Source organism: Ovis aries, chromosome 1, assembly GCF_016772045.2.
Source record: "Ovis aries strain OAR_USU_Benz2616 breed Rambouillet chromosome 1, ARS-UI_Ramb_v3.0, whole genome shotgun sequence".
Lineage (NCBI taxonomy): Eukaryota > Metazoa > Chordata > Mammalia > Artiodactyla > Bovidae > Ovis > Ovis aries.
The window spans coordinates 240,214,749-240,229,324 of record NC_056054.1 but is presented as its reverse complement, the minus strand read 5'-3'; the positions used below and the strand labels follow the sequence as shown (position 1 = coordinate 240,229,324).

Genomic DNA, 14,576 nt, shown 5'->3' with positions numbered 1-14,576 from the left:
TACCCATTATGATCTAAGACTAAAATAACTTTTGTAGACCAGTAAAAATTTGAAAATGGGTAGAGGGCCTAATGGCTTCCCTGGTAGCTGAGTTGGTAAAGAATCTGTGTGCAATGCAGGAAACCCCAGGTTCCTGGGTAGGAAAAATTCTCTGGAGAAGGGATAGGCTACCCACTCCAGTATTTTGGGGTGACTCAGATGGTAAAGAAGAGACCTGGATTCAATCCCTGGGTTGGGAAGATCCCCTGGAGGAAGGACTAGCAACCCACTGCAGTATTCTTGCCTGGAGAATCCCCACAGACAGAGGATCCTGATGGGCTGCAAACTGTGGGTCGCAAAGAGTCAGACATAACACAACTGAGTGACTAAGTATAGCACAGCACCGAGGGCCTAATATGCAGTAACTGCAAAGTAAGGGGTAGAAAACTAGGCTGAGAACTGGCTCTAAGAACTTTTCCAGATCAACTGAGAGTCGTATGTCCAAGCAGAAATTTCACCCACCACCACCATCCAGACACTCAGACCTCCTAAAGAAGCTAATTTTCACTAGAGATGGACTCACAGTCAAAGACTACAAAGCCTAAAATGAAGGCAAATGCTTTCATGTCTGTAGATGAAACAAATAGAATTTACATCTGGAGAACTACAAACAGTAAAGCAATTGAATAGGTGCTCTTAACACAGATATGCAAAATGTTTAAGGAGGTAAGGACCCCATAAAATAAGAACAGAAGGTTAAGATATAAGAACAAGTGGATTTGAAAAAGAAACAAGTAGAAACTCTAAGAATTTTAGTGCCGGCTTCTATGATTCAATGAATTCACAAACAGATACTGACTTAAGAGTTTTTCCCTGTAGGATGCCTCACTCATTACTGGGGGAAGAACACACAGGAGCAAAATCAGTTGCTTTCTAATGACTGAATTATAAGATAGGATCAATAAAGAGAATGCCTTTTGAACAGGATGGTTTCTTGAGCTCTCCATCACGACAAGAAACTTGCAAACACTGACCTACTCTTTCTGATATTTAAGAAAGATACTTTGATAGATTATCCTAAAATATAATTACTTGGTCTTTTAGTTCTCTCTTTATTATCATAGGAAACTTCAGAGTGTTTTTTTTTTTTCTTCAGATTGCAAACTCATTTAAAAAGGAGCTTCTAATGGACAATTTAATTAGATTGGTTTGGGCTTGAATAAAAGCTTAAGGAGGCATTAATATTCTAATCAATTTTTAGAAATGTGGTGGACCTAGAGACTGTCATACAGAGTGAAGTAAGTCAGAAAGAGAAAAGTGAATATTATATATTAAGTCACGTATGTGGAATCTAGAAGAATGGTATGATGGTCTTGTTTGCAAAGCAGAAGTAGAGACACAGACATAAAGAACAGACCTATAGATACCAAGGGGAAGGGCGGGGTGGGAAGAATTGGGAGACTGGCCTTGACATATATACACTATTGATACTATATAGAAAATAGATAACAAATGAAAATCTACTATATAGGGAACTCTACTCAGTGCTCTGTGGTGACCTAAATGGGAAGAAAATCCATAAAAGAGAGGATACATGTATATGTAAAGCTGATTCACTTCGCTATACAGTAGAAACTAACAAAACATTGTGAAGGAAATATACTTCAATAAAAATTAAGAAAAAAATACAAAGCTGTTCTTGAAAAGTCAAAAAAATATTCTAATTGAAAGTCTTGGGGGAAATATTCTTAGAATTTAAAAAAAAAAAAAGATAAAAAGAAAATCTTTCTCAGGTTTGTTTTTAAGAACCAGGGAAGCTGTCAAGGACTGCAAGGTAATTCCTACTAAACAACCAGTAGATAAATGTGGTGTGGCCACCGTGAGCCAGCCTTGTGTTTGCAGCAGACTGAGAGTTCCCACCTGACTCACGGAAAATGTATTCAGCTGCTTAAGATTATTTTTTACTCATACTTTGAGAGAACAGCTTGGTGTTTTTAACCTTTGAATGGCAAGAAAAAGAGCTTACCAGTGATAAACTTTTTTTTTTTTTTAATCTCTCATGCTTTTTCGACTTATGGCTGAACCAGCCCTTGCTTTGCATTCAAAATAATATAGTAAGATCCACATAAAACACACTTATTAAATACTTACTGCTTGAGAGATAGAGCCAGTACTTTTAAGTTATCTTATTTAATTACAACAACAATTTAGTGCAATAGAAGGCATTGCTTCCATTTCTTATAGATGAGGAAACTGAGACTTATATTCAGAGAAATGGGATGACTTACTCAGAGCTACACGTATCTGTAAGTGGTAAAGGAAGATTCATTTATGAGCATTTTGACTTTGAATTCCATTTTCTTTCCCCTAAGAGGAAATGATGTTGTAGAGTTCATGTAAATCACAGAGCCTAAGTAAAAGCTACAGCAAGACCCAGGAATAAAGAGAGATGGCCCCTCCTATGTTTTCACTCAATAACCTATCTGCCTGTAACCCTACTGGGAGAAGCAGCAGAATGAAACCAAAAAATTAGCTGCTTTCTAGGACTCAAAAGTTTGAAGACCACATCTCTTCCTCCTTCAGCTGCTCACCAAAAGAGCATCCTTTCAAGCTTCAGAGAGAAGCAGCCTAGTCTTTTCCATTTAATTGAAAAATAATTTTAAAAATAAATTAATTAAAAAATAAAAATAATAATAATAAATAAATGAAAAATGGTTAAAAAATAAAAATAAAATAAAATGCCAGTGGATTAAATGTCATTATAAAATAAAATAAAATAAGAGAAGCAGCCTAGTCTTTTCCATTTAATTATTATCAATTGAAGGCTACTCCAATCATAGGAGTTTCATTCTTCTCTCTTTCTCAGAACCAGCTTCCTCTAGGGAAGGTACGAGTGGCAACAGTGCAGACTAAGAGAACAATATTTTTTACACACCTGTAAGGCCTGGGTCACCCTTCCATCCAGTACACATTCATACACCATCCATACCCAGAAGGGTTTGCAGTATCTATAAATTTACAGGAGCAGGTTCCCATAGATGAAGCTGCAGACGCTTGTAAAGAAGTTCAAGCGATGATAAAATCTCTAGTCTACCTTAGCTGGCCAGATGCCTGCCTTTAAGTGCTAACCACTCTGATTTTCATACATCCTCCAAAGCCTACGGGCCATCTCTGGGAAGCATCCCTGATCATTATCGGAAATCCTCACCACTAGGCAGGGTCAGTAATAAATACAGAACATTTCACATGCCTAAGTATGGTATAAGGATTCAACACATTGGAGATAATTCTGGCTTTAAGACTCCTAATCCCCCAGCTAGACTCAAATTATCAGGAGGAGCAGAAAGACTGCTGTTATTCGCTTTGCATTCCTTACCCCAACACATAATAGGTGTTGAGTGAATATGGGATGAATGGATAACTGCCTGATAAATGCACGGTTTGCATTTCTGCCTCCTTATGCTTGTTCCTAATGTTTTCATCACTGAAGTTCCTCTCCCTCTCTCCTTACTAGGTAGGAAGTCTTGGTCATTACTTACATAAACATTTATATAAAATGTTCTTCCAATTAGTATATTCAGTGCTATGCTCAGAGTTTCTCAAGTAATATACTCATTAAAACAATAGATACCTCACTCAAATTTCCAGAGATATTTCTCTAGTTGTTCAGAGCAACCTTTTATATTAGCCAATATAGATCGATGGAAATTTATGAAAAGGCTGACCTCAAAATGTGAAAGAATTGGACTACAAATCCATGTTTATAAACTGATGCTTTCAAATACAAAATTTTCCACAGGAATTCTTTCATAAATGATGGTTACAATTCAGGCCTACTCAATAAAATGCTACCCCCCTAGACAAAAATTAATGGAACCAACCTGAGTTATGTGCCCTCAAAGTAAGATGAAGAGAAGAAAGAGAATTTCCTCCCTGCTCTTGGGCACCCAACTCAGGGCACCCAAATGTATTCCTTCCTTTTAGTGCCCTTATGCCCAAATTGAAACAAATATTTAACTCTCCCTATTTTCAGTTACAGAGTTATGGAGTTCAACCCAGGACACTTTTAATCTTTGAGATTCTAAAACCTTGACATTTTCAATTTTTCCTAAGGCAAAATCCAACTTATCTCAACTAGATATTAGAAGAACAAATAATTAATCCACATTAAGGTGTAAATAACTGCTAGCCATTTATGAAGCATTTACTTTTTAACAGAGAATATTTGTTTACCTAAATGAATATATACTTCTAAATTGGCATAATTTTAGTAACTATGACTTTTTTAAAAACAAAATCAGGAAAGTGTAGAGAAATCCTTCTGGGTGAAAAAGAAATAGGTCAAACTTCCCTCATAACCTAGCCCTAGTTTCTATTAAATTATTCCTTCTTTTCATCTTCTTTTGTCTTGTAAACCACAGATTTCTAAAAGTACCAAGGGTTTATTTTGTCAATTTAAATTGCGTTGGGTTTAGGTTTTAGCTTATTATCAAAAGTGAGGCTCAGGTTGACACTGAGCATTTTCTATCAGATTCTTTGGGAGCAGAATGTAAATTGATTTCATTAGCCCCCTAGAAATTAGTCTCAATACTTTCCACTTACAGCTTTAAGTTATATAATATTCACCCATTCATGTGTCCACTTGTTTTCTTATTCATCAGACATTTATCATCTGCCTTCTGGAAGGTATGAGGGTTTACACTAGTGAACAAGATTATTCCAAACAGGCCTTATCCTCAAATCACTTACAAACTGGTGGAGAAGACAGATAAGTCAACATGCCATTATAATATATAGGTCAAAACCTACATCCAAAGTGCCAAAAGAGCACAAAAAAATGGAACAGCCTATTGCCCAGGCAAGTTAGGAAGGCCCCACAGAGCATGTGACATTTGCTGAGACCCCCGTGAATGAGAAGATAAGAAAGGGATTTAGTTCATACAGCTCTGACTACAAAAGGAGAAGATAAAGAGGGTGTAGAGCCAAAAACCTCAGGTAGGGAGAATAACTGCGCCCCTTGGGGGAGGCAAAGAGACCACTTGCTGCTGCTGCTGCTGCTGCTAAGTCGCTTCAGTCATGTCCGACTCTGTGCGACCCCATAGACGGCAGCCCATCAGGCTCCCCCATCCCTGGGATTTTCCAGGCAAGAGTACTGGAGTGGGATGCCATCGCCTTCTCCAAAGAGACGACTTAAGAACCTCTTTTTCCCAGTGTTATATTTTATAATCTGGCTAATTGAGACTCATCCTTCTCGGAGCACCATTTCACTACTACCTTAGGTGCATGTGTTCAGCCAGCTCTCCCAGACACTACGTGCAGCTCTCCTGGGCAGACGCAGTTCAGTCCAGTTCAGTCTCTCAGTCATGTCTGACTCTTTGTGACCCCATGAATTGCAGCACGCCAGACCTCCCTGTCCATCACCAACTCCCGGAGTTCACTCAGACTCACGTCCATCAAGTTGGTGATGCCATTCAGCCATCTCATCCTCTGTCATCCCCTTCTCCTCCTGCCCCCAATCCCTCCCAGCATCAGAGTCTTTTCCAATGAGTCAACTCTTCGCATGAGGTGGCCATAGTACTGGAGTTTCAGCTTTAGCATCATTCCTTCCAAAGAAATCCCAGAGCTGATCTCCTTCAGAATGGACTGGTTGGATCTCCTTGCAGTCCAAGGAGCTGTCAAGAGTCTTCTCCAACACCACAGTTCAAAAGCATCAATTCTTCGGCACTCAGCCTTCTTCACAGTCCAACTCTCACATCCATACATGACCACAGGAAAAACCATAGCCTTGACTAGATGGACCTTTGTTGGCAAAGTAATGTCTCTGCTTTTGAATATGCTATCTAGGTTGGTCATAACTTTCCTTCCAAGGAGTAAGCATCTTAATTTCATGGCTTCAGTCACCATCTGCAGTGATTTTGGAGCCCAAAAAAATGAAGTCTGACACTGTTTCCACTGTTTCCCCATCTATTTCCCATGAAGAGATGGGACCGGATGGCACGATCTTCATTTTCTGAATGTTGAGCTTTAAGCCAACTTTTTCACTCTCCTCTTTCACTTTCATCAAGAGGCTTTTAATTTTTTTATTTTTATTTTTCAAGAGGCTTTTTAGTTCCTCTTCACTTTCTGTCATAAGGGTGGTGTTATCTGCATATCTGAGGTTATTGATATTTCTCCCAGCAATCTTGATTCCAGCTAGCACTTCTTCCAGCCCAGTGTTTCTCATGATGTACTCTGCATAGAAGTTAAATAAGCAGGGCAGACTATAAAAGCCTTATTCCCATTCCTCTTCTTACCCCAGACTCTTTGCTACAAGAGGAAGCAGATCTAGGGACCCATGCTCATCTAGGGACACACTCCTGGTGGAGCAATGGGGTCTTTACCCAACATCCCTCCCCTACCTGGCCAACCTTGCTGATGCCTAGGGCTGCCTTTCACCTCAGAGCATACCTGTGCCCCATCCTGCCTTGTGACCGTCACAGCACCTTCAGCTCCCCTCCAAGGGTTTTTAGATAGACTCTTGTCTAGGGCAGACTATGATGCTTTTCTAAATCACATCAATGAAAAGCTTGATTGTTGATTATGTAAAATGTTGGAGCAAATATTTGCAGAGATCATTATGGAGCTCATTTCAGAGCATCCGATTCTTCCTAAAATCCTAAAGAACTGCTGCTGCTGCCTTGAACCCCGACAAAACACATTTTATTGGCAATCCTGACCTAATCTATTCATTTTACACCCTTTATTAAGCAAATGGTTAATTGAGATTAAACTCTAGAAATGGCTTGTGGGCACAAAAGTTAGGAGATTCAGGCTCTTTTGCTACACTGAGTTGGAAGTTAAAGAATGATACAGGGTGCTCGGGGCTAGTGCACTGGGATGATCCAGAGGGATGGTATGGGGAGGGAGGTGGAAGAGGGGTTCAGGATGGGGAACATGTGTACACCTGTCGCAGATTCATGTTGATGTACGGCAAAACCAATACAATATTGTAAAGTAATTAGCCTCCAATTAAAATAAATTTATATTAAAAAAAAGAATAAGTGGTGATTGCATGTAATGACCTGGAAAACTATACAAAAAATGCTGTTCCCCAAAGCCTTCAGCCTTCCCTTTTATCCCCTCTTAAATCAGTTCCTCAGTAACCTAGAGACAGCAATTCCAACCACTTAAGAGAGGATGCTAATAATTTCTATTCCCAAGATTGTGAGATGAAAGAAATGGTTCAAAGAATAAGGTACAGCTTTGTCACATTTCTGAGGTTTAAGACAATTAGCCTTGCATACCTAAGGAAAAGCTCGTCTTTCTGAATAACTAATTTAATTCAGTAGTACTTTCTGAGATTTACATTATGTTTTTTAATCTAGGATTTACTCTTAGAGAAAAAGGCAAAGGACCTATGTGAATATTCACCTAGGAACCCACTTCCACTGATCTGGGGGATATTCATCATTCCCTAGAAAAGCAATGTGTTCTGAAACTTAATTTAAATGAGCAATCTTAGATTTTTAAGATTTAGGTTTTAACCTAAAGATTTTAAGATTTTAAAGATTTTAATGTGCAATCTTGGATTTTAAGATTTCTGCTCACAGCTTTTCTCCAGAAAATATGATCTGATTTTTTTTTCCTAAAACTAAAGTTGAAGTACTGTATTTATGAATAAGAAACAAAACTATTTGTTTACAACTGGAAATTTCTTTTTTTTTTTCACCTTTTTCATTTTTATTTTTTCTAGGTGCATTTGGCATAGTGTCTGAGACTGACTCAGCCAAGAGATCAAAATGATCCTCAACTCTTCCACCGAAGATGGTATTAAAAGAATCCAAGATGACTGTCCCAAAGCTGGAAGGCACAATTACATATTTATCATGATCCCTACTTTATACAGTATTATCTTTGTGGTGGGCCTATTTGGAAACAGCTTGGTGGTGATTGTCATTTACTTTTACATGAAACTGAAGACTGTGGCCAGTGTTTTTCTTTTGAATTTAGCTCTGGCTGACTTATGCTTTTTACTGACTTTGCCGCTGTGGGCTGTCTACACTGCTATGGAATACCGCTGGCCCTTCGGCAATTACCTATGTAAGATAGCTTCCGGCAGTGTCAGTTTCAACCTCTACGCCAGTGTGTTTCTACTCACATGTCTAAGCATTGACCGCTACCTGGCTATTGTTCACCCAATGAAGTCCCGCCTCCGGCGCACAATGCTTGTGGCCAAAGTCACCTGCATCATTATTTGGCTGCTGGCAGGTTTGGCCAGTTTGCCAACTATAATCCACCGCAATGTATTTTTCATCGAGAATACCAATATCACAGTTTGCGCTTTCCATTATGAATCCCAAAATTCTACCCTCCCGGTAGGGCTGGGCCTCACCAAGAATATACTGGGATTCTTGTTTCCTTTTCTGATCATTCTTACAAGCTACACTCTTATTTGGAAGACCCTCAAGAAGGCTTATGAAATTCAGAAGAACAAACCAAGGAAAGATGATATTTTCAAGATAATTTTGGCAATCGTGCTTTTCTTTTTCTTCTCCTGGGTTCCCCACCAGATATTCACTTTTATGGATGTGTTAATTCAGTTGGGCCTCATTCGTGACTGTAAAATTGAAGATATTGTTGACACTGCCATGCCCATCACTATTTGCTTGGCTTATTTTAACAATTGCCTGAATCCTCTCTTTTATGGCTTTCTAGGGAAAAAATTTAAAAAATATTTTCTGCAGCTTCTGAAATACATTCCCCCGAAGGCCAAATCCCACTCAAACCTGTCAACAAAAATGAGCACACTCTCCTACCGCCCCTCAGAAAATGGAAACTCCTCTACCAAGAAGCCTGCCCCATGCACTGAGGTTGAGTGACACACCTGAAATCTGTCTGTGAAGTCACCTTAAAGAAGCAGCAAGAAAAACATTCTTGCACAACACCTCACTACCAAATGAGCATGGCTGCATTAAAGGATAAAATAGATTATGTGGACTGAACTGACTTGTCTACAGCTCTGAACAAAAGTTCTTTTCCTTTGCAACTCAACAAAGCAAAGCCACATTCTGCCATGTTTTGCATTAGATAGATGATGCCCACTCAAAGAACTGATGTCAGAAACTGGATGAAAGTGTTGATTTGGAAAATTTTACTGGGAGAAATGTCCTCTCCCTAGTCTGCTCTTGTTCTGTTATATTTGATTTCCACATGAAAGTACTTAGAATATGTTAAACCTCAAGAGGAGCAACAGGAGAGCAGAGCTTAAGACTGCCATGCCCAATTTCCAAAGGGCAGCAAAGCTTTCGTGCTTATTTAGCTATTAGCAACTGTGGCCCACGTGTACCTGCTACTGTACATTTCATACAAAGACTCGCTAAGCAGTAGTTGTCAGGTTCCAGACGCTTTTGTGAAATCCAACCCGTGTCCTATAGATTCCCATTGCCAAAATATGCCAGCTGAGTGGCTTATTTGTGTAATGATGTTACTGTAGTCATGTATAAAAATTAAATTACTTGTAAAGGTGTTATTCCAGTCCCAGGTAGTCGTGTTAGTTTTATTTCAGATCTAAGAAGTATATATATTTTGTGGTGAAAAGATTATATATCATAAAATATGCCTTACTGTTTTAAAAAGTATATATTCAACCTGTATATGTATCTCTCTAAACTGCTGTTATCTTATTAAAATTTAGCAAAGTCATATTCACATAAAATAATGTTATTCAATGTATTTAATCTTCATTACTTAAAATAAATGTTTTTTTTTAAACAGGACAACTGTGAATAAGTACAAATGTATTTTCATTTAAATCTTGATACAACTGATAGTTTAATACTGTTGGTTTTAATTTAATATCCTGCTATTGAAAATACGAAGAACACACTTTCTTCCACTGCACAACATGGAATAAATACACCATTTTGAGCTTTCCAAAGTTTGTCATGCAACAAAGAAAAACTCGTTCCTTATAACACTAAAATAATACATTATTTTACACAAAATTTTAATATGGTTTTTCTATTCACATACATGATAATTGTAAGAAATAGAGACTATATAAGAAAGCAGTAAAAAAAAAAAAAGTCATATTTAGTTCTCCTGCTCAAAAATTACCAATTTAACATTTGGGTACCTTGTTATACTTTTCTTGTATTCATTATATACACATACATGTTTAAATCATGATACTGAAATCATAATGTATTTTGTATGCAAATTTTCCCTTTAATGACATAGCATAGAAGCTTGCTACACCATTAAAATTTTTTCCTAAAACAATTTAATACTTGATTTAGAAAAACAGTTATTGAATCTTTATTGTAGGAGACTTCCCTACAATGTGGTCCAGGGCTAAGACTCCATGCTCCCAATGTAGGGGACCTAGGTTTAACCCCTGGTCAGGGAACTAGATCCCACAAGCTGTAACTAAAGAGCCTGTGTGCCAAGACTAAGACTGGGTACTGCCAAACAAATGTAAAAATAAATAAGTAACTGTATAACATTACAAAATACAGACACATCAGTTTGCTAGTATTCAAATTTTTGAGCATTTATTTTTTTCTGATTTTTCAGTATCATAAATTATATTGTACATAAACATTCAAATACATGAATCTGATAAATCCTTTCTGATACACTCCTAGAAGTGGTATAAATGATTATACAGATATGAACATTTTTAATATTCTTAACATAGTGAATAGTGAAGTCACGCAGTCGTGTCCGACTCTTTGCGACCCCATGGACTGTAGCCTACCAGGCTTCTCCGTCCATGGGATTCTCCAGGCAAGAATACTGGAGTGGGTTACCATTGCCTTCTCCAGGGGATCTTCCCAACCCAGGGATCGAACCCGGGTCTCCCGCACTGGAGGCAGACACTTTAACCTCTGAGCAACCAGGGAAGCCCCTGTATTCTTAACATACCTTTTGCCAAATATTTTCCAGAAAACATAATTGCTTTCAATGCTACCATATCTCACCATAGCCTCAGCAGCAAGGAATGTTTAATAGATTTCAGCAGAAAAAAAAAATTTTACTGGAAGGATTCAAGTGCCATGTGCAAAAGCAGGGATGCGACTGTATTGAAGAAAGTGCTGTAATGTTTCTCCTGCCCTTAGCAGCTGCCTCATCCTAGAGGCCATTGTCATTCTGGAGAATCTGCACAGAGCAGGTGGAGATACTCATCTGACTCCATCCACAGTGGCCAAAGACTAGTGTGATAAATAAAGGAGTTGATGGGAGGTGTGGTGGGGGGAGCATTTAGAGAGGGCTTAGGGGTTGGGCAGGATTCATGAAGCATCATATTATGTTCACATTCCCAAGGATACAGTTATTTAGTGAATAACTGTGGTTACATGTGCCTCGTTTTCCTTTTATATGATTTTTTAGATTTCACAGATATATAATACCAGCCGCTACCTCCAAACATCCTGTACTATTTTCACAAAGAATCACTTCTGAAAAATAAATTCTAGCTGGTCTCAAATTATAGCATGCTGTTGCTGCTGCTAAGTCACTTCAGTTGTGTCCGACTCTGTGCGATCCCATAGACGGCAGCCCACCAGGCTCTGCCGTCCCTGGGATTCTCCAGGCAAGAACGCTGGGGTGGGTTGCCATTTCCTTCTCCAATGCATGAAAGTGAAAAGTGAAAATGAAGTTCGCTCAGTTGTGTCCGACTCTTCACGACCCCATGGACTGCAGCCCACCAGGCTCCTCCGTCCATGGGATTTTCCAGGCAAGAGTACTGGAGTGGGGTGCCACTGCCTTTTCCAAATTATAGCATAAACTTACCCTATTTGAGCTCCCTCTACATCTGCTATGTAACAGTTCATTTTTTATTCAATAGTCATTTAAGTCAAATGATTACCAGTACTTCAAACTTGCTAGAACATTTTATAAGTCATAGCTGATAAGATTTCTGGTAGATATTAATAATTGTACTCAGATATCCTCTATCTCCTGTATTGATTAACTGGTGTAAATAAGTTTCAGGCCTTGTTTTCACTTTTATTTCATCAAATTATACAGTGATTTTCCCCACCCCATTTTGTGAAATAGCTATTGGTAACTTCATGATTAATCTTGCTTTTTCAGTGAGACCAACTTAATTTTGAAGTTGAAATGACTTACCTAAATCTTAAGATGGTATGCCATGGTTTATTATTTATTAACATATTTAGAGGTTAGGTGGATTCATTATTTCTTGGGATATTTTGTGAATTAATAAGAAAGGAATATTCACCATGAGGATCTAGGTGCTCAATGGAACTCAAGTGCAATATATGTATTTGTATATTCCTATTTACATTTCAATCCTAGTTTCCCCCATGATAAATTCATTTTTTCAGCCAATAATTGATTAATTCATAGATTCAATAAATTTTGTGTGGTTACCTACTCTGTACTAGGGGACTAGAGTTATGTAACATACAGCTTAAAATGCACAGTAAACATTTCAACCAGCTGTTATAAGGAGTATGAAAGGAGGCCAAGTGAGAAGTAGCTTGACTGCCAATCCACAGAAAGGCTCCAAAGAAGAGAAAATAGATTCAGACAGGTCACAAAAGTGAAGTGAAATGAGTGAAGAAATTGAGTCCCAGGGGATTTTGAACACTGGTGTAAAGGATGATTTCCCTGAGAGCAGTGAATAAAATAAATCAAGGGCAGATGAGATATGAAAAAATTAAAAAGCAGCGGAGGCCTGGGTGCAGCCACAAACTGCCTCAAAAGTCAGGGTGCACACCTCCAGGAGAGCTGCATACAGATGCTTAAGTCACTAGAACCATGGTGGACTCACTGGATCCAGACCAACCAGAGGAAGAAAGAATCTAAATATCAGGAAGGGAAGCAAGTGATAAACAGCAGAAAGTGGTATGGGGCAAAATTCAACAAATTTTATATAGTGCAGGCTGCATTTGGGGAAGGAAAAAGTCCTCTGAATTATCCACTGTTGGTTTTGATAAGACTGAAAATGAATGTAAAGGGAAATGGAAGAGGTGGAATATTGGAGCCGATGATCAGAAAGCCAGACTCTCCAAATTTAACAATGTGACTAAATCAGTTAAAATATGACATCCATAACTACAGCCACTCTTGTTGATGGAGTTCTGTAGAGGACACTGTGGAACTATCTGTACAATATCTGTACAACTATCTGTCCCTCCCCCCTTATCACGGGAATTTCCCAACTCACCCAAGAATATGTCCATTTTCCTACCGAACTCTATCTCCAGGCCATAGTTCATCAATAAAGCTTGAAATGAACTATTCACAGCCTTTTCCCTAAGGACTTTTTAAAGACACTGATGAAGAGTTGGTCCAACTCCGGTTGAAAGTTACTGAGAGAGAAGTTGTGTGATGTAAGCTTGAGATCTAAGAGCAACAATGTTGCCACTCTGGATAAATCTAGTCTCTACTGAGAGTGAAGTTCTAGAGAGACCTGAGTCCCTGATTCTATCTGTGCTATATGCTCAGCTCTCTCTCTGCCCACCTTATACTTAGAACCAGCATTCATGTCTCTAATTAGGGCAGAATATAATATTCTGGAGCTGAGATCTACATGTGTTCCTTCCTACTTCACCAATACGAATCTCCTTTCTGTTATGGTCAATACATCACCCACTGACCAGCAAGAAGATACCAGTCTAGGCCCCAAATATCTTGATCTCTATTTTTAATAAGGGACCATGTGGATTGTCTTTTTTTCACAAGTGTTCTTATGAAAAGGTGAGGAGCAGGACACCCAGTAGTGTGTTAGAGGGGAAGAGGTGTGCTGATAGATGACTCAAATTTAGCTGGGACTAAGGGTCGCTGAGAGTTGGACATGACTGAGCGACTTCACTTTAACTTTCCACTTTCATGCATTGGAGAGGGAAATGGCAAACCACTCCAGTGTTCTTGCCTGGAGAATCCCAGGGATGGGGGAGCCTGGTGGGCTGCCATCTATGGGATCGCACAGAGTCAGACACGACTGAAGTGACTTAGCAGCAGCAGCAGCAGCAAGGGTACTACAGTACCTACTAGTGTAAATTATTATAAATGGAAATCTTCCCCTGAGGTGTCACACTGGTAAAACCCTCTTCTCTTGCCCAAGAAATCATAAGTATTAAGTGAACCATTAAATATAAGTAAAAAGAGAAAATGAGCACCTTAAACCTCCTGCTCAAATATATGGTGTACATGCTACCTGGACCCTGCCTTCTCTCCATGACCTGGATGTTCTCCAGATCTCACAGACCTTGTGAACACTGCATCCTACCCTGTCCAAATAAAACAGAAAAGGCCTTCATTCAACAAGCCCACCCACCTTACTTGAGAAATAAGATAACTGAATTTTCACTATGAGAAAGAGGCAGAATTAGATTACTGTCTTTCTCTCACCACCAAAAAAAAAACAAAACAAAACAAAACAAAACAACCTTAGAATGAGAGAATTTAGTTTAAAAATATTTAATTCTAAGTAATTCATATAAAGAAACTTTGCATAATAACTCTCTGAGGATTTAAACACCCTGAGATTTGCCCTTTAAATAGCATGATAGGAAAATATTTATCTATGTGCCCAAGAGTTAAATTTGATAAATAAACGATGTTAATTTTGAAACTATTAAAAGCCA

General features: G+C 38.6%; 1 protein-coding gene across 3 annotated transcripts in view; it reads left to right on the top strand.

Moving 5' to 3' along the window:
- The window catches only part of AGTR1 (angiotensin II receptor type 1), a 52,891-nt gene extending 43,157 nt beyond the window's left edge, over positions 1 to 9,734 (top strand). For all 3 annotated transcript variants that reach the window (XM_060411544.1, XM_060411517.1, NM_001009744.1), the window contains 1 exon segment: positions 7,712 to 9,734. In XM_060411544.1, coding sequence (XP_060267527.1) covers positions 7,758 to 8,837 — 1,080 coding nt within the window. In that variant the 5' untranslated portion in view covers positions 7,712 to 7,757 and the 3' untranslated portion in view covers positions 8,838 to 9,734.
- Positions 9,735 to 14,576: the final 4,842 nt, after the last annotated feature.